The sequence below is a fragment of the Saccopteryx bilineata genome, chromosome 5 (genome assembly GCF_036850765.1).
Source record: "Saccopteryx bilineata isolate mSacBil1 chromosome 5, mSacBil1_pri_phased_curated, whole genome shotgun sequence".
Taxonomy (NCBI): Eukaryota; Metazoa; Chordata; class Mammalia; order Chiroptera; family Emballonuridae; genus Saccopteryx; species Saccopteryx bilineata.
Window position 1 is genome coordinate 60,185,485 of NC_089494.1, and position 19,584 is coordinate 60,205,068.

The 19,584-nt window shown below is 54.9% G+C and overlaps 3 protein-coding genes across 4 annotated transcripts; all 3 read right to left on the reverse strand.

Annotated features, from left to right (window-relative positions):
- HOXD9 (homeobox D9) lies at positions 1–3,080 on the reverse strand. The gene is given in 3 exon segments (XM_066279092.1): positions 1–946; positions 1,284–2,086; positions 2,088–3,080. Coding segments are annotated over 3 exon segments (1,131 nt in total). The 5' UTR covers positions 2,174–3,080; the 3' UTR covers positions 1–704.
- HOXD11 (homeobox D11) lies at positions 1,418–17,884 on the reverse strand. Of its 2 annotated transcripts, none has more exons than XM_066279093.1 (3): positions 16,798–17,884; positions 15,613–16,067; positions 1,418–1,530 (listed from the first exon to the last, which is right to left on the reverse strand). In XM_066279093.1, exons 1-2 carry the CDS (start codon positions 17,591–17,593, stop codon positions 15,832–15,834), a joined length of 1,032 nt encoding a protein of 343 aa, XP_066135190.1. In that variant the 5' UTR covers positions 17,594–17,884; the 3' UTR covers positions 1,418–1,530; positions 15,613–15,831. The 2 variants fall into 2 exon arrangements, with proteins under 2 accessions (XP_066135190.1, XP_066135191.1); XM_066279094.1 differs by lacking the exon at positions 1,418–1,530 and adding an exon at positions 5,804–5,918.
- Positions 4,914–8,052, reverse strand: HOXD10 (homeobox D10). The gene is made up of 2 exons (XM_066279091.1): positions 7,243–8,052; positions 4,914–5,918 (listed from the first exon to the last, which is right to left on the reverse strand). Exons 1-2 carry the CDS (start codon positions 7,985–7,987, stop codon positions 5,641–5,643), a joined length of 1,023 nt encoding a protein of 340 aa, XP_066135188.1. The 5' UTR covers positions 7,988–8,052; the 3' UTR covers positions 4,914–5,640.
- Positions 17,885–19,584: the final 1,700 nt, after the last annotated feature.

The window sequence follows — 19,584 nt, forward strand, 5'->3', positions numbered from 1 at the left end:
TCTGGGATCCATTCGATCAGGTCAGCATTTATTGGTAGGAAGCGGTAACATTTACAACTGGTCCTCGGGCAGGAGCCGGGAGGGCCTACACCCGCGGCTGCCCACGCGAGCCGAGCCCTCCTGGGGCTCCTCCGGTTCACTGAGAATGACACCCCCAGCCCCAGCCCCAGCGGAGGCCCTGGGCTCCTCTCTCGGCTTCCTTCCAGGCCTCAGCTGAGGGCCCGTGGGCTCCCTGAGGAAAGGGGGCTTTCATGACCGCTGGGCTACCTGGCTAGGCCTCTCCGGCCTCCACACTGTAGTTGCTCTGCCTTCATTCTCGGAAGTGGGGCCCGCGTGGCCCCTGCTTGCACAGCGCCAGGGGCTAAACAACAGCACTTTTCAGAAACATGGAGGACATTTACAAAGGAGAGGGCTGCTCAGGCCAGCGTGCACTCACAAAATACAGCATTTCCTAAGGAACCGACGGGGCAGGAAAGGAAGGGCGAGGGGCAGGACAGAGCCCCAAGCCCCTTGGTTTCTCCAACACATAAGCGAGCAAATACAGAGTCCCCCAAACACCTCACAGACACCAACCACACAGTCACTTCTACCTAAAAAAGGGGTAAAATGTCCGAATCGCTGGAGAGTTTCTGGAAATCAAGCACCCACAAAGAAAAACCCCGCTGCCTTTGCAGGGCAGAGCGGTCCGCCTGGCGCCTCGCGGGTCAGTCCCCTTTGGGGCATTTTTCCTTGCTCATCTTTTTCATTTTCATCCTACGGTTCTGGAACCAGATTTTGACTTGTCTCTCTGTGAGGTTTAGAATCCTTGCCACCTCGTAGCGCCGGTCCCGGGTGAGGTACATGTTGAAAAGGAACTCCTTCTCCAACTCCAGCGTCTGGTACTTGGTGTAGGGACAACGCTTTTTCCGGGTGGAGCGCGCGTGGATCCAGTTGGCGGCGGGGTTGTCTGTGAAGAGGGGGTTTGGGGAAGGGGACGAGGGGCGGAGGGGAGGGAGAGACGACAGGGTGGGAGAGAGATCGTTAAATTAATTTCACCAAGGATGGTCGCTTTTCACAACTTGGGGGAATTATCATAAAATCCTTAATGCCCGCGCTCTGTTTGCCGTACAAGCCGCGCGCCCGGGGTAGGTGGTTATGGGGAGCTTTTTTATGGATGTGTGTTGCTCGCCTACGCTGGGGTAGCCTGCTAGACGTTTTTATAGGTTAGTAAAACTATCAGTTTTGCACATTTGAGCCTTACAGGTTTCAGCAATAAATCAGGGGGCAATTTCTTTCGCACTTACTTGGGTCAAGTTGCTGCTGCGGCGGCTGCGGATGCTGCTTCTCCTCCTCCTTGAGCGGGCAGCCGGGGCTCGGGTGGTCGCCGCAAGCCGAGGGCTCCGACGCGCCGCCCGCCCCGGCCCCGGCCCCGATGCCGGCCCCGGGCCGGCTTCCCCCGGCCGCCGCCGCCGCCTTGTCCCGCAGGAACGAGTCACACGGGAACTCGGGGTCGCCGCTCCCCTGGGACTCGCGGGCCGCGGAGCACTCAGTCTGTTTGGAGGAGGAAGACGAGGAAGTGGAGGAGGAGGTCGTGGCGGCGGCGGCGGGGGTCGGGGCCGCTCCGGTTTCAGGCTTAATCCCGTAGTGGCGCCTGCTGGGTGGGCCGGCGGGGCCGGGGCCGGGGCCGCCGCCGCCGCCGCCGCCGCCGCCCGCGCCGCCCGGGAAGCCGGGCAGCGGGTCCATCCAGGAGCGCATGTACCGGCCGGGCTCGGAGGCGGCGGCCGCCAGGGGCGGCGGGGGCACGTACGGGTGGTAGAGGCCGCTCATCGCCGCCGCCGCCGGGGGCTGGGCGGGCACCGCGGACCACGAGGCGGGGAACACGGCCGATTTGGGGGCAAAACTACACGAGGCGAACTCGGCGGCGGCGGCGGCCGGGCTGTCGGCCACACCTGCGGGCCTGCCCTGCGCTCCGGGCCCGGGCGGCCCGAAGCGCCCGGCGAACGCCTCGTCGCCCTCATGGCCTATGAGCGAGTCCACGTAGTAGTTGCTGAGGGCGCCGCTGGAGGACATGGTGCGCCGCGCGCTCCCACCCAAGGTTACTCTGCCCGCCGCGGCGCTCCCCGCCGGCGCCCTGGCCGCCGACTAGTTCGCGGGCTGCAGCCGCCACCATTGGTCGCGCGGCCCACGTGATCATATTTACCAATACCGGGAGTAAATCAGTCCGCTAAACTGGGGGCTGCTGTGATTAAAAAAAAAAAAATCATCAACAACATAAGCGCCGCAATTAGAGCCCGCGGTCCCGGCCGGTGCGCGGGACTCGGCCCAACCGAGCGCCGCCGGCCGCGCGGCTGCTGGGACCGCACGCCCGCCCGCGGCCGGAGGAGGCGCTGGGGACTATTTGTCCGGCTCTTCCTCCGTGGTTCAGGCCGGTCCCGGCGCTGCCTGCCCAGCGCCCGGGCTCCGGGCTCCCAGCCGCGCGTCCCGGGCCCCCTGAGCGCCTGGCCGGACCCCGAGCAGCCGGAGCGCGGGCGGCCGGGCAGCCCCAGGCGCGCCGGGCCTCGGAGGCGGCCCCCTGGCGCCCGAGGGGAGTTCGTCTCCCTGTGCCTCTCTTCCTCCCCGAACCCCCCTCCCCGCACAGACCCACACACGCTCTCACAGCTTGTCGTGTTGTTTAAAACAGGTGGAAGACCTCTGTAATGATATTATGCCTTTCAATAAAAATTTTATGAGGTGCATTTGATTATAGATTAATGTGTCCCTAATAAAACGGACGGATGGAGCAGCTCGGAGGGCCTCCTCCCCCACCACACTCCCTCCCGCGCGGCCACACACCCCCGACGTGAGGCTGAGCGCCCGCCGTGGCGGGACGGCGAGCCGGGGCGGCCCAGCCCGCGGGCTGCGTGCGGCGGCGGCCACGGCCGAGGCTTCCGTCCGCCCTCGGGAGGGCCGGCAGGGAGGTCGTCGGCACCGCGAGGACAGTGGCGGCCGGGTGCCTTGTCCGCTCCGGGGCTGCTGCACAGGCCCTGGAAGAGAACACGCCACAGGGCAACACCCAGGCTCGCTCCAGACCTGGCCCCACGTCCCCACTCCCACCTGCCCTGCCTCCGAAAGGCCGCGTCTCCCGAGGCAGGGCCTGTTCTCGGGATTCCTCCTCAGAGGCCTCGGCTGAGTGCTGGAGATGGCTTTAAAATGCTCTGGTCCTTGGGCCACTCTCTGACAAATTTTTTTTTTTTTTTTTTTTTTTTTTGCCTCCAGAGGTAAGGCTAGGCAGCCTTGAATCTGAGGGAGATGCCCATTGTCACTCCCAAATCCATGGTACAAAGCCTCAAAGCCCCGGCTGGGAACCGAGACAAAAGCAGCCGGGCGCAGGCGGCGGAGGACAGAGTCCTGGACAAGTTGCCCAGCGCAGCTCTGGGAGGGCTCCCAGCCCACCTCGAGCCCCGGAAAGGAAGGGATACATGGCTATTTATGGCCTGATGGATTATTTTTGCCATTGGCTTTCTGATATTGTTGCAGAGGAGCTGCCTCTGCCTGTAGCACGGTTTTCCTCCTGGACATGCCCCCCTGTCAACAACTATGGAGCTCCCCACGTCGTTGGGGAGACGGAAAGTTTTAAATTGCCCTCCTCCTGCCCAACCAATGAAGGTCTGGGGGAAATGGATTCCAGTGTTCCCAGCCTGGCATTCATTCGACCGGCTCTCTCCCACCCCTAGAAATAGCTCTCTTAAAAGGGTTCTGTCTTGAAACAGCGGAAGGTTCTTGGTTTGAAGGAGGAAGTTTAAAACTCTGAATAAATGTGGAGTCTGCAAAAGACTTCCTGGAAGAGGGCAGGGCTCTAATGCTTAGAGCCCCTAAATTGGCTGTTTTTTAGGGGGAAAAAGGGAAGAGATGAAAAGAACGTGTTCTGTGAAGCTCCTTGAAGCTGTTGGAGACCCTTTGAAACTGCAGCACAACCTGGAGTAACAAATTCTCTGTCAGCAGTTTTCCCCAAGGCCTCTCCTTCCTTCTCCCTGGCAGAACTAAATAAGTCTGCACTCACTTGGGCTGAGGATCCTCCAATACACGCTGGTGAAAGCCGGAGGTTTCCAAACCATGGCAGCAGCGGAACATTGGACTTAATGAAAAGTCATGTTCATTTGCAAAATCTTTCGCCCTTTGTACATTTTCTTGCCTCCCTGATACAGTGTCTGTAACCAGTATTTTGTAATTAAACAGGAGGGAGATTAGGGGGAAAACAATATTTTTTTCCTTAAAAAAAATTCTTGTGGATCACTAAATTCATGTGGACTGAGTATAAAATCCTTGAACAAGAAAACCAGGACAAAGTGGGATGGGAGAATTCACCCCTCCTCTGTTTGGCTGTGACCTGGCTGTCTTGTGCTCGGAATGGGAGTGAAATGGGGGAATGGAGGAAAGGGGGGGGGCAAAATTGGATCCTATGCAATGCTAAGCTGCTGCTTGTCCTTGTTCCTGCAATGGAGTCCCAGCGGCTTCCAGGTGGGCAAGACTGGTTTCAACCCAGCCCCTCATGATGGCATGCCAGCCAGAAATGGTCAAGACCCCAGTGAAAGCATTAAAAATAACAACCAAAAACAAAGAGAGAAAGACACATAGGTAGGGAGCTTTAAGGAAAAACCAGCTTGGGCACAGGCTCGAGCTAGCAGGGAAACTCACACCCATTGTGAATTCAATTCAACCTTTGGGGGGTCAGGGAGAGTAGACTCCTCTTCTTCCCTGTCTATGGAAACAGCACACGGAGGCTGGATTATCACCATCCCCCCCCCACTGCCAAATTTCAGGACCCTAGGCCTCCTCCAGCTTCTCTCTCCCGTGTCCTTTCCCCTGTTCTCCATCTTCCCCACCACCACCACCAACTGCTCCAAACAAGCAGTTTAACAGGAAGATCATCTCACCAAAGGCTTTTATTTCCACCATAACAAATTTTCATTTTAGAAAGCAGAGGGAGCAAACTCGTTTCCAGAGTTTATTGCATTATACATGCGACCAGAACATGCACAGAAAGGACAGCTTGCTGTTAGACTCTACCAAACCACAGATGCACCACAAGGGAGAGGCAACAAGGCAGAAGTCGTCAATATTCCATCTCACCAAGGACAACTGCTAAATTCATTTGTGAAAAGATACATTGTGATGTGCTTTTTAGTCCCCCTCCCCCCAAAGCTTGTGGGTTTTCTTAATCTTTTTAAAATATACATATATATATATATGTAATTTAAGTACTTTTAAGTACTGATGTATTCAAAATGCCATGGGATCATGGACTAACCACACACAGACCTTTTGTGTTAGGAAAACATGAAAAAGTCACATTGCTGGATGGATGAATGGATTGATGGATGCTCTACAGTTCCAATAAGTTAAGACCCAAATGAAAATGCGCAGTAATAGTTACCCTGCATTACGATGGAAAAAAATAATAAATTACACGTGCTAGTTTTTTTAATATATATATATATATACTCATAGGGATTACAGATCACTTGCAGCACGAACAAAATGACCCCAAAGTCACATTCTAGCAGGAAAACAAAACAAAAAAACAGAGAGCAATGGTTTTGTTTCCGTCTTCCCAGTGCTCCAGCGCTCCGTCCTGGAGCTTGGTGCCCCCTTTCTGATCTTGGCTTCCCACGGGCCTCGGACCTAAGAGAAGGTGAGGTTGGCGGTGAGTTCTCGGATCCGGTTCTCTCGGCTCATCTTCTTGAGTTTCATTCGGCGGTTTTGAAACCAAATCTTGACCTGCCTGTCGGTGAGGTTAACGCTTTTACTGATCTCTAGGCGGCGCTCGCGGGTGAGGTACATATTGAACAAGAACTCTTTTTCTAATTCCAGCGTTTGGTGCTTAGTGTAAGGGCACCTCTTCTTTCTGCCACTCTTTGCAGTGAGCCAATTGCTGGTTGGAGTATCAGACTTGATTTCCTCTAACAAAATTAAAGGGAAAAGAAGAAAAAAAATCAAGAATTTTTTTTTTTCTCTCTCAGTCTTTTCAAATGTACCCTTGGCCATGACCTGGCTGACAGCCAGGTTGCTTTGGGAAATCTGATATTAAGCATTACTCACATGAGATGAGCCCTGGAAGGGATTTGTAATTGATGCCAGATTAGTTTAAATGCCCCAAATGACATGATAGGCCGGTACCTCGCCCTCTGTGTCAGGGTTCTCTCTCTCTCAACTTTCTGACCTGCACCAAACATGAGTACAATAGTAAACTTTCAGCATCTCCCCAGCAGCACTCTAAGTTAGTCTTCTCAGAACAGAACTGGAGTGGAAGCAGCAAGCCACCGCCTGGCAGGCCTACCGCCCTCCTGCTGCCTCAGGTCCCCAGGTCCGCCACTCCGCCTCACTTCTCCTAGGGCCCCGTTCTCTTTCCAAATATCACCCAGAGACTCAGTGCACCTTTTCTTCCCTGCTGGACATTGTTGAATAACCCAGAATTTCCTGAATTTTCATGTCTTCTTGTCCCCACACAAAGAGCCTTGCCCCAGAAATGTAGTTCCTTAATGAGGCGGGCCTTTGGGCACTGGGGGAAAGATGCAGGGAAAGGCTTCCTTCTCAAAACCCCCAGAGCCCTGGCTCTTTGCCTGGGCTCAGCCCTGAGGCTGGCCCTACTGGGCGGGCTGTGCAGACCCTATTCTCCCCCCAGGCCGCCCTTGCTTCCTTTGCAAATGAACTGCAAAGCTCAAGGCATTTCCCCCAGACAAAGCCAAGGTTACCAAGCCCCGAGGAGTCCGGGAGCCCTTTTCCACCCCCACCCAAGTACCAAATAGCCAAGCCGTCCCGCTCCTCTCGCCGCCCCCAAGCTCGCAGGATGCGGGGTGCATACACTTAAACACAAACACGGTGCCTTGGACCACCTTAAAATAATCGCTGGGTAAGAGGCAAAGCTGAGACTGCAAATCTGAGCAGAAGAAAGGAGGTTCTGGGGCCCTGTTTATGAGCCGCAGGTCATTTGCGCTCTTTTGTTGCATTTCAGATCTAGCTCAGGAAAAAGAAACCCGGCAAGCCCTTTCTCTGTCCACGCGCCATCGGCGTGGAGCTAGGACTAGCCAGGAGGGCCAGGGAAGCGGAGGAAAGGCAGGCACGACCTCAGCGCTGAGATGGCCCCCTCTAAAAGCTGGGAGGAGCAGCATCTGCCAGTCGGGCCCGCCTGAGCCGCCCAGGCTCTGCCCTGAGCACCCAGGTGCTCCCTTCGCCGGGCTCCCGGGCTGCACGCCCCGCCGGGGTGGCAACGCTGCTCATACCGACCTTTGCTTTCCTTCTCCTGCACTTCAGGGCTGGACACCGAGACCTCAGCCAGGCAGCTCCTCTCTTCCGGAAGGCCGCCCTTGGCCTCAGGGCTCTCCACCTGGGAGACTTTGGTGGCCTCCTGGCCGCTGGCGGGCTCGCTCATCTTCTTCTCCATCTGCAGCTGGGCGGCCGGGAGCTGCGGCTTGGCCGCGCCACGAGGGTTGAGCTGGAGCATGACTGTGGAGCTGCCTTCGGGGCTGTTATTGTACTCTTGGGTTTTCCCAGTGGCGTAGGTCTGGCTCAGTCTAAAATATCCAGGGACAGGAACCTCGGGGTTCTCAACGGGGCAGGACTCGGGGACCAGCCTCTGGTACGAAGGGACCTCGGCAGGAATGAGTTTGTTGCGCTTATCAGAATACATGCAGCAATTGGATTCTTCCTTAATGTTGGTGGTGAAGGAGCAAGTGGGAACTTGCTGTGTAACAGGTTGCTCTATTCGACAAGATCTGTTCGGGTCTGTCCAACTGTCTACTTGAGGTATATACGGATGCACATTCATACCCATATTTTGGTGGTTCACTTCTCTTTTGGCCAGAGACGGGAGCAGTCCACAGGTTTGCATTCCATAGGTCCCCATGTCTGCGCTAGGTGGTGGCATGTACATGCTGGCGCTGCTCGAATAAAAACTGTCACTCCTGCAGGCACTGATCAAGGAATCTACTAAAAAAGTATTAGCAGCAGGAGAGCTGTTGGGAAAGGACATTTTGGGGAGGAATTTGAAGAAGAGAGATTGTGTCCTTTGTAAGCTGACATCTCTAGGAAAACATTCCCCGTGTAATTGTGGGTGCCTCTGCCGACCACATGACAACCAAGCCAATGAGATTTGAAAATGGCCTTGAGCCGCAGCCTCCTCGCAGGTCACGTGCTCCAGAGCCCGGCCAGCGGGCCGCGTAAGCGCGGACAACAGCGACATCTACTACGCGTCGGAGATAGTGCGCGCTGAAGACAACCGGCCCAGTGCTCTCCGCCGCCCGCCAGCCTACCCAGGGCTCGCTCGGCCCGCCCGCCCCATTCGCGTCCCCCACTCGGGCCTCCGGGCCACGCAGGCAGAAGGAAAGGCTCGGCCGAAGGGGGCCTCGGGAGAACTCGCGCGGGGAGGGAAGCCGAGCACCGTGGCGCCAGCACACAGAAGCATTCCACGCACACACCCAGACAGAACGCTCCCGAGAGGGCCAGGGCCGGGGCCCGGGCGGGGGTGGGGGCCCAGGTTGGTTTATTTTTGTCCGGGGCAGCCTGGAAAGGTGAGTTTATTCCCCGGGCTCCGGGACATCCCACCGCAGAGGTCCGCAGGAGAGATCTCCTGCGCAAAGACGCAGCCAAGGTGTCCTGGGGAGCAGAGTCCAGAAGGGCCAGGGCCGCGAGGGCCGACAGGCCACCCAGCCGGCCCGCCCCAGAGCCCTCAGGACGGCGTGGGCCCCGGCCCCGGCTGCTCCTCAGGCCTGTCGGCCCGGGCTGCGGGTTCCTCCGCGCTCCGAGGGCTACTCCAGCCTTGGGCTCTCGGAGGAACCACACCCCGATCTGTGCGGGCCGGCCGCTGGCAGCTTCCAGACGGGGACAATCCCTCGCCGAAGCAGCTTCCTATCAGCGAAAGCGTCTCTAAGGTTCCCAGCGGAAGAACTAAGCCGAGGTTTCCCTCCCCACACACCCTGATGATAGAGGGCAGAGAAGAAGGAAAAGTGAAAGAAAATATATTTTTTTAAAGGAAAACTCATGACCTCAAACTCTAGAAGTTTTCTAAAACTGACTGGGCCGAACAGGAGAGATATGCAAAGGTGTCAGTTGGTTCTTCTGCAAAGAAAAATGTTTTCCTTTTATGGATTTTGTAAAAGCATTGGTTTCTGACAAGTGCGAGGTACAAAAGGTTGTGGAATTTATTAATACATATTAAGAAGAATCAAGGCGATCAATAAAATTCTCATCTACATTCTTGGGCTACTTGGTAATTTTCTTGCATCTGAAGGTTTTTAAAGAGTTATACCCGCCGTTGCCACACACGGGAAGATATTTTATTAACAAATCAATCGAGACTTTGTAAAGGATAAGATTAATAGTTAGGATTTAGCATAATGGCGTTCACTTTATGAATTATTGAAAATTATACTATTGATTTTTCCCCTTCACTACTAACCAAGAAGGTCAATTTTTTTTGTTTTAATACAAATCGTCAAATGTTAAAAGCTATACTTTTGTCAGAATAGAGTTTTATAGTTTTGGACAATCCAAATAATCTAAAATATTTGACACAGTTTTGCTTGGGTGAGGAGAGGGAGGCCAAGAAGAGGTGGGGGAACAACCTGAGTCTCCCGTTCTCTTTGGTGAGGGAAAGTTCTATAAAGAGGATTTGGTCTGGGGCTGTGGCTGAGCTCATTAAAGAACAACCACCATCACGCCATAGAAACTCCGAGTTTTATGAGAAACTTCTCCAACAACTTCCTCCCTTGTTCTCCGGCTGCAAACGGGTGAGCAGCCCTTTGCGAGCTCTGGCCTCGGGGCAGCAGCGGGGAGCTTTAACCTTGATTTCCACAGGCTTCCCCTGGCCGAGGGGCCGGGCCAGGGCGCTGAAGCCGTTTTCCGGCTTCCGGATCCCCTTCACTGCCTCCGAAAGAGGAAAGGGTCCCGCTAACTCGGAGGGTGAAGCGGTTCTCTGCTGCGGAAGGCATCGTGTTTTCTTCTTCCCACAGTGCCCTGTTATGGGCTGGCCTTGGGTTTCAGGCCCACAGACTGAACTTGTGGGCAAATTGGGTTTCCGCCTCAGCAGAACATTTCTTTGGAGCCCGATGGTAATTAAAACGCATCAGCTTTCTGGGGGACCTGCTTGCCTGCTTGCTCCTTCACAGAAACCTTTTCCAACAAACCCTTTGTCAGCCCCTCCCTAAAAGGAGTCTCCCCTGGCCTGGTGGAAAAAAAAAACAGGGGTTGGACACTATTTTCGGCCTTGGGATGGCTTCGCCTGTCCCCTCACAGTGTCCTTGCCCAAACAATAACCCCTTTTAAAAAACTCCGCGGTGGCAATGAGACAGACCTTTTAAACCTTTACGCAGCTGTTCAAATACAACATCATTGTCAGGTTAAAAGCCTAGTGCCTCTAACGGCTGGGGCTGCGGCTGCGGGCTGCTGTGTGTGCCCGGGAGTCTGAGGGCGCAACATTACATTACCTTTCGGCAGAGTTGTCTGTGTTTAAGCTTGGGGAGGGAGTGAGGAAGGCAGAAAAAGAAAGGAAAACCTACCTTTCCACTCTAGTCTGCTAAGGTCCCGTTCAAAGCTAACAACCACTGACCAGCACTCCGAAAATTGCTTTCTCACAAGGTGGAGATTACTATCCCAGCCACAGCAAAAGCGTGCCCAGTGCTGGACACAGTGCCCGCCGCACCGCTCTCGGCAGGCACCCTGATGCCGGCCTGGCGCTCCAGCATGGCCCTTTACCTCCTCAGCCAGGGGGCTGCCAGGGACTTGGCCGTCCAGGTCTCCCTACCCGCGCAGAAGGCTAGACTGTGTAATCTGATCGGGGATTTTATGCCCATCAAATGCCCTTTCATAATCTTTATTTATACAAAGAAAAAAACAGCTAAGCTTAAAAACAAACAAAAAAAACAACAACAGCGTTTCCTCGTGGAGCAGAGAGGTCTGCCAGAGCAGGCAGGCTCTGCCCTCGGAATCTGGGGGCCTTTCTGTGTCAGCTCCCTGGTGGCTTGAACTCAAAGTCACCCCCACGTTGGATTTGGTTTTAAGTAGGTGTTCAGTTGCAGGGGGGAAAAATATGTATCAGATATTTTTGTATGAATTATCACAAAATTCTATTTTATTCTTTTTCAAATTTCTGCCTTCAGACCATCTCTCCTTAAGGCTAGAGACTGCCAATATTTCAAAGAGATTTTATCAAAAAATTGAGCAAAAATAGTTTTAATATAAGAGATACCTGGCAGGTATCTCTTATATTAAATATAATATAATACCTGGGCAGGGGAAAATGGGAAGTTGGTCTGAGACCGTAAGGCTAAGAGAAAGCAAATGGAACGAAAAGGCAGTGGCTGGCAAGGCCAGCCTTTATTTTGCTTACGAGTATTTAATGTAGCTACATAGCCACATTCTCGATCATCTTTAGATCAGTGGGAACAGTTACCATTAATAATAAATCAATGTTGCACCATAAAAGAGATGAATATCCATGTTTGCACTAAGACATCTTTCTCCCTGGCACAGCTCTTTCCGTAGAAAAATTAAAAGGATCATGGCTTTATCAAGAAATTAGCATTTGTAATCAAAAAGTAGTTTGAATCTGCCCTCTCTTGTCACCAAGAAGAAGAGCAGAGGCCCCGGACCTGAGTGCATTTGGGGGCTCCTAGGTTTGCCTGGAATTTGGGCCCTGGGTGACCCCGGGGCTCTACTACTCTTTGGGAGCAGAATGGATGGAGACAAATTTTAAAAGCTGGCTCCCCAAAGTGCCCCTCGGGGTTGCACGGTGCACCCTCCAGCCAATGCGAAAAGAAATCAAGGGAGCAAATGGGGAGACTTGGGAAGCCACCACCAGTGTGAAGAGGGGTCTGTGGAGACGTGCAGTAGGCCTGGCAACCAGGGAGCCTCTTTTCGTAACACACAAAAGAGTCCTTACTTAGCCCATTTTCCCTCTACTTTAAGACAGGAGACCTTGGCGACCCAAGATACGTGACCACCCTCCACGAGCCGAGCCCCACAGCCCTGAACAATCACAATCGGGAGGGTCCAGGTTTGCCCCTCTCAGAAGTCCTGGTCCAACTCCCTGGCCTTCTTCAGGCCCAGCGTGGGCAGTGCGGGAGGAAAGGAGCCGCAGCCTGGGGGCACCGTGGTGCTCGGGGGGCTGCCAGCCAGGGCCAGGGGCCCACACAGCCACATCCCCCCGCCGGAGCCACCTAACGAGGAACACAACGGTCCTTGGGCAGGGGAGGTCTCACCCCGTGTGGATGAGGCCTGGGTCAGACCAGGGGAAATGTTGCTTCACAATGGCTAAGCTGGACCCACCGTCTGACAGACTGGAGCCGGGGTTCCCGCAGGGAACACCCGCGCCTCTGGCTGGCACCTCACTGGGTGCTCATGTCCCCTCAGCCACCCTGGAGCCCGTGCCAGCTCCCAGGGGCTGATCCGAGGCCTTTGGAGACAGTGGGGCCGCCCAGGCAGGCGCTAATCCCAAGGATTGCATGCGCTTCACAATGAACTTCGGGAAGAAGGGACAGCTACCCATCCTTAGAAACCCACATCCTAGAGACCTCTTGTTTAGAACCTCCCTCACGGTCTGAGGATGGTGACACGGGGACTTTGCCAAGGGGAGGGGTAGTAGAGGTGGTGGTGGTGAAAACGGCACCACGCAAGACAACTGCTGGTCTCCAAATCAAATTCCGCTATCGAGGTCAGCAGGCGGCTGGGAAGGGGGACCAGGGGTGTGTCCAATGCAAAACCCGTTTGCTTCCAATGCAATACCGATTCCACGACACCTACGAGTATAAATGTTAAACAGGGACAACCTGCCGCTTCCCGCAGACGCATCAGCTCAGCCTGGACCGGCGCCTCAACTCATCGTCCTTCCTGAGCCTCCCGGTCGCTGCTCGTGGCTCTTGGCGCCCGGCTCGACCTAGGGGGACAGGGGACTTCCTTGCCCAGAAAGACACCCCTCAGTTCCGATTCGTCCCATTTTTTCCTGGGACCACACTCAGCTAAGTTGTTGGCGCCCTGATCTGTCTTAAACAAAAGCCTTTTAATCTAATCATCGAAAGAGGTCGGAGAGCGCGCAGGGCAGACGTGGTTTGGGGAAGGGGTGGTCCCGTCCTCATACCGCTGTCCGCACTCAAACAAACAAGAATATTCATTTCCCCTAATTTAATTAACTCGCAGTGGCATGACCTATTTTGAAATGCACATATCAGTCATTTAAATTTTTCTCCTCAACACCACCAGGTTATAACAACAAAGTACTCTTTGCAACAGCTTTTTCTTTAAGGAGACAGCAATTAGGTGATCGGGGTTTTTTTTGGTTTTTTGGTTTTTCTCCCCAGAAATCTGGGTAGTTTTTTTTCTCTGTTTTTACACAACTACCCACACCTCGTAGCTGCTTAGGACAAGCAAACAGCAAACAAACACCTTAGCGGCCGCCTGTTTCTAACGGGCTGAGACTATTAGACTCCAGTAATGGATGATATGGAACCGCGGCTTCCCTGCGGACCGAGGCTTTCGGAACGTGAGCGCGCCCTCGTGTGGCTCTCCAAAGCCATGCAAACGGAAAATGGTACCTCTTGCCTAAGGTGGTGGACATGCAAGCTTGCTACATTTAGCCGCAGCTTAAAAAAAAAAAAAAAAAGAAAGAAAGGAAAAAGGATGGATTGAAAAAGAAACCAGTTTTAAGCTCCTGGAATGATCATACGAATGCTACTAGGTTACTGACATTTTAACGAACACCTAGAATTTCAAACAAAGGAACTCCCTTCCAAATGAAAATACTGAATTCTAGGCTTTGTTTCTACTGCATATTTCACCAAAGGTTGTGCGATGCTTTTAAATATGTATATACATATATATATATGTACATACATATATATATATGTATTTGTGCCATGTCATAGAAAGTGCAGTAATTTATTTGACAAGGTGACAATTTTTAAAAAATATAATGAAGGTGTAAGTCTAAATAGAACTTCCTTTCCCAGATGCCTGCTTTTAAAACCCAGGTTCTTCAATAGAGTAAAGGGGACTGCTCTCTATGACCCCCTTCAAAAACACCCCACCATTTCCTAGCCGTATTAAAAGCATTCTGGTAGACATTTTATTCTAACTAGTGTTTTTAAAAGAAGTCAATTGCTATTGAATTATACTAATGCTTGAAGGGAAATTAAGGTTATTGATCCTGAAATTAGGAATTTGCCTAGATTTATGGTGAGCCATCATATGATTCTGTGTGGCCATAAATGTGTGGGGATCAGGATGTGTGAGCATGTGTGTGTGAGAGTGGGTGGCGGAAGAATATCACAGAAGAACCTTAAGGCGCCTAATTATTCAGAAAGGTTAAAGGTGATGACCTTGACATTTTGGAAGTTCAAAGGCATACACTTATGCACTTATGTTTTTTCCTTCCTCCAAAAGCTTTGGCAAGTAAAAAAAAAATTGCATTTGGAAATGCATGCCTCTTCGGAAGAGTCATGTGGTGCTGTATATCTTATGGGTTTATTATTATCAGTTTTTGGATTTGGGGCTTATCAAAGGTTAAGAGTCATAAGATTCACTTTACTCTTTTCAGAGAAAGAGAAGCTTTTCTCACTCCTCTGGTTTATTGCACATTGCGGAAATCTCTTTTGGGCCCACCAGAAGGTGTATAATATAACCCAATTAAGCTGTTTAGAACTTTGGCTTTTATGGTGTTGTCTAGACAGTTCAAGGTTTTGTAAACAGCCTGGCCTGGTCCTGCAACATAAAGTGCACTGCACCCTCCACCACATTTTGTAACTTGAAGCGATAAATGTGGGGAGAACTGGGTCTGTAGCCCTGGGCCCTGTTTCAGGAAGGGGGCTTATCTTCTCTGCTCCCAACCTGCTGCGACACCAGCAAGGACCCCAACACCTCTCTGCCCACTGATAACTTCCTTTTAGCAAACGTTCTTGTCCTTGAAGGGTTCTAATATTGGTTTCTTCTTTTAAGGGAACTTGGACCCTTGACATTTTGCTAACAATAAATGTGGAGTTTCTAACCAGTCTTTTAAAACAGCTTTTACTTTCTCAGAAATTCTAAATGTACTAGACGAAGGCAGGCGAACTGTTGCTTCCTGTGCTCCTGCGGCCCCAGCTGTATGGTCTGGAGAAAACAGCACCAGGTCACATCTCAATTCAAGCTTTCATCCCTAATATGATTTTAAAAGCCCATATAAACCTAGCAGTGGGGATGGGGGTCGGTGGGGGGAGCAACTCTTATTTTTAGTGGAAATAAAAAGCATTTCACTTGATTTTCAGTTGTATGGGGCCAAAAGGTTTTGGCCACTAAGATATCCTAATCAGACACTAAACTTATTCAAAGAGGAAAATTCATACAGTGTATTGAAACTGTAACCTCCATTTTACTAGAAACCATTTATTCACACAAAAGACAGTGAGTTGTGCCTTGATAGGACAGACCAAAGGTACATTTCTGAGTTTAAATAATTTGCGTTCACCAAGGGGGAAGGACAGGGTCCCTTAAACTCAGAACAAAAACAAGTGCCTTGCAACCCAGGCCTAACTCTCTACGCATCCCACTGAGTCCCCACCGGGACCTGGAGAGAGGGAGGGGAACAACAGCACACGGGCGGTAAAATTGTAAAGGGACGTTTGCATTTACCATTTTCCCCTTATTAGGATCCGTTCGGCCATTCCCCGGCCTCGTCCGCAGGCAGCAGTGGTCGCTGGGAGGTCCCGAGGTGACAGTGGGAAGAAATGGTGGAGTTCCGCAGAGAAGAGGCGTCATTAAACCCAAGGACCTGGGGCCTGCCAAGAGCAGGCTGGTGGGGAGGAGGGTGAGTGAGTGGGGCTTAGGGGAGAGGGGTGCTTCCTGGAGCTCTCAAAATAAGGGATTTCCAGTGAAATACTGCAGACGGTCTCTGTTCAATTTCTTTTCCTTCATCCTGCGATTCTGGAACCAGATTTTGACTTGCCGATCAGTGAGGTTGAGCATCCGAGAGAGTTGGAGTCTTTTCTCTTTGTTTATGTACACGTTAAAGAAAAACTCGCGTTCCAGTTCGCGGATCTGGTACTTGGTGTAGGGACAGCGCTTTTTCCGGGACCGCTGGGGGGGCACTGCAAGGCAAAGAGACCCAGGGGTGAGAGAGGCCGTCGCCTGCCAGCCCCCGCCCACCCTCCCGCCCAGGCCCCGGCGAGGGCCAGGCCTCGGCCCTTTGGGGACGTCCCCTGCCGCCGCTGAAAGGCCCTGCCTGCGTCATGGAGGATGATATATGGGCGGGCACAGGCGACAGTGCGGGCGTGGACGCGTGTTCACACCCGGACAGACACAGACACACAGCCTGGCACCGAGGTGGGGAAGCAGAACGTGAAGCAGGTTCTGGACTGGAACCCAAGGGGAGAGGAACACCGGCGCGCTGGGACCTCTGCTCCGCTCCAGCCAGCGGAGTGCTTCGGCCCGAGGCCTGGAGAAAGTCCAGTTCAGGGAACCAACTCTCCTCATCCCACCCTGCTCCTTAAAAACTGGAGGCCTGAGTGTCCATCCTTACAAACTGGCTTGAAACCTTCCCTTCCTCTCTCCCTCCATGGTCTCCAGCACACACACACCCCAAACTAGGGGAGAGCTCTCTGCAGCGATTAATGTCCTCCTCGAAGTCTACCTTAAGCCCACCTAAATTGGTTTCCTATCGTAAACACGCTTTACAATGGTCCGGGAAATCTTATAGGATGTATAAACCTCTTCGAATGCTTATAAAGTAGCACATAAAACGGCGCAAGCGGAGGGAGGCCCCCGCCGCCCCCCCGCGCCGCGGCCCCGGGCCCGCCGCCCGCCCCGCGCGGTGCCTACCTGCGCCGCCGCTCTTCTCGGCCCCAGCCTCCCCCGGGGGCCCCTCGCCGTCGCCCCCGCTGCTCTCCGCCGGCCCCTTCGGCTCCGAGGCGGGGGGCGCCTTGGCGCAGGGACTGCCCCCGCCGCTGCCGGCCCCGGCCTTGGGGTCGCCCTTGTCGGCGGCGCCCTCGGGCTGGGGCGGCGCGGGCGGCGGCGGGGGCTGCGGCGCGGCGAAGGGGGGCCCGGGCGCAACCTCGTAGAACTGGTCGAAGCCCTGCGGCAGGATGCCGTTGCGGCCCACGGCGCTGTAGAAGTTGGAGGCGGCGCCCGCGGGGCCGTGCGGCGGCCCGGGAGCGGCGCACACCGGCTCCGGCGCCTTGAAGAGCACGTCCGGCCGGCGGCCCGCGGGCGGGAGCAGCTCGCGCTGCATGGCCGCCTCCTCGGCCGCCGCCGCAGCCGCCGCGGCCGCCGCCGCCGCCGCCGCGTAGTAGGGAGCGTAGCCCCCCGCGCCGCCGCCGCCGCCCCCGCCGGGGCCGCCACCCCCGCCGGCGCCCCCCGCGCCCCCGCCGCCGCCGCCGCCGCCGCCGCCGCGGTACGGCCACTTGGCGCGCTCCAGGCCGTAGTCGCGGAAGGCCACCTCGCGCACGGGCTGGACGTGCGGCGTCAGGTTGGAGGAGTAAGGGAAAGTCATCTGGCAGGACGACGGCTGCGACAGGAACGACGGCTTGCTGGCGAAGTCCGACGGGGCCACGTAGTAGGCGCAGCCGGGCAGGTACATGCTGGCTGCGCTCGGGCCGCACTCGTCAAAGTCGTTCATGGCTTCGCGGCGTGCGCGCCGGCGAGCCCCGCGCCGCTCCCCGCACAGCCAGCCTGAGCCATTGATCGCGCAAGAGGCTTGGGCCAGGATCAACTAAGCAAAAATCCCCACCGGGCGCTGACGTGCAATTCATCTTGATTGATTCTGGTGGTAATTATGTCACGTGACGCCATGGAGAGAAATGTCCTTATATCTATATCAGCGCTTGCCAACACGCCCCGGGCCGGCTCCTGGCGCCTAGACGCGAGCGCCGGGAGAGGATCAGCCGCCCTCTCCAGCCAGATCTCCCTCGATGCCCCCTGACTAGGCCGCTCCGCAGAACGGTCACCTGTGCGCCGCCGGTGGCTGCCACTGCTGGGTGCATCTGCCACCGCCGGGCTGGGCCGCCCGCCCGCGCCGCTTTAAGTACGCGGACCGAGGCTGGCGGGGCGGAGGAGGGAGGGGGAGGAAGGAGGAGGCAGGGGGAAGGGAAAGAAGCGGAGAGCGGAGGGGGGAGCCCGGCCCGGGGCACTGGGGCCTAGGTGTGAGGGTGTGAGGTTCCCACTCTCCACACCCCTTTCTGCAGCCACTCCCTCCCCCGCGATGCCGCCACCTTATGCAGCTTGCCAGCTCGGAGCTTGTTGGTTCTTGTTCACGGGGCGTGATTGAGCAGCTCTTGGGGCGCAAGGAGCCCTGATTTACGTATTTCTCTGCCAGGAGCTTTCACCAAAGAGTAACTTGGTTCTCTCCACTCCTGACCACGGGAGCGCGAGTGCCAGCCTCGAAAAGGCCACTCCAAAACCCTATCAGGAGCTCACCCGGGCTAGGGCCTCAGTGCCCACTTGGCCCAGTCCTTCTGTCCTCCCTCTGTCCCTATTTCTTTCTTCTTCCTTTTTCTCTACAGTCTTCTCACTTCTTTCTCCCCTGTTCTAATTGTCTCACTTCCTTCTCTTGTTTCCTCTTTCCTTCCTCTTATCTTGTCTCCTTTTCTCTGCCTCCTGATACTCTCTTCACCTTTCTCCTAACTGTGTGTCAAAGCCTCTGTCTAGCCCCTGCCGCCTCTCTGCCGTTTTCTCTCCCAGTCCCAAAGCCAGAGGGAAGCTCAGCTATCGGAGCTACCCTGCCCCCCCTCTGGAAGCTGGAGGGGTCTGATGAACAAAGGGTCTGGAGTCCTTTTCTCAGGGTGTCCAGCCTTTGGCTCTTCCTGAACCAGAGACAAACCATCCGTGCCTCTGCCCTCCTCGCCCTCTCTGTTTCCTGGCCTGGACAGGGACCAGCTTGCTTCATATCCAACCTTCCTTGCATCGGAGCCCCGCCAAGGCCTAGGCGTCCGCCATGTCTCCCGAGTCTCCTCCAGTGCCCTGGGCCCACACGGCCACTGCCCCTCCCTTTCCCCATCTCCCTCAGCTTGGATGGTATCTCAGCAGCTCCGGCCTCCTTGCTCAGCCCTTCTGTGCCACTGAGCGTTGAGAAGCCCCCTTCCACTTGCCCCGAGGCCTCACTCTCCTCGTGGCCGCTTCTTCCCTCTTTCCTAGCCTAAGGGTCCAGGCGAGGCCTGGGCTCCCGCCTCCCGACGAGCCAGCGCTTTCCAAAGGTAAATCAGACTCTCAGAAAGAAGCCCCTGAAATACCAAATCTCAGAATCCAGGGTAGGAAGTTGCCCCTCTCCCCAGGATCCCTCTGTCCCAGCAATCGGAAGCACTGGGTCGTGGGCCTCAGCCCTCCGCCCAGGGCAGGCGGCGCAGGCTGGGAGTCTGGTTCTCTCCCTGGCCCCCGGCCACCGCAGTGCCCGCGAGGGTGAGGTCTACCCCAAAATGCCGAAGGCAGAGAAAAGGCGGGTGGTCGGAGCTCATATCTGTTTTCTGGCCGACGTTCCCCCCTTCCTCTTTTAATCCTCCCTTCCCTTTTCCCTCCCACTTTGCGTTCTCCGCCCCCTCTTACCTCTGCTTCCCTCTGAATGCGGCGTAAACTGGTCGTGGGGACTGGAGGGCGAGGAATCTCCCCCACCCTCAG

Coding starts and splice junctions, on each gene's coding strand:
- HOXD11 (XM_066279093.1), bottom strand. CDS start 17,593: ATGAACGACTTTGACGAGTGCGGCCCGAGCGCAGCCAGCATGTACCTG. Junction 16,068..16,797: donor CGAGAAGAGCGGCGGCGCAG/GTAGGCACCGCG, acceptor TTTGCCTTGCAG/TGCCCCCCCAGCGGTCCCGG.
- HOXD10 (XM_066279091.1), bottom strand. CDS start 7,987: ATGTCCTTTCCCAACAGCTCTCCTGCTGCTAATACTTTTTTAGTAGAT. Junction 5,919..7,242: donor GCAGGAGAAGGAAAGCAAAG/GTCGGTATGAGC, acceptor TAATTTTGTTAG/AGGAAATCAAGTCTGATACT.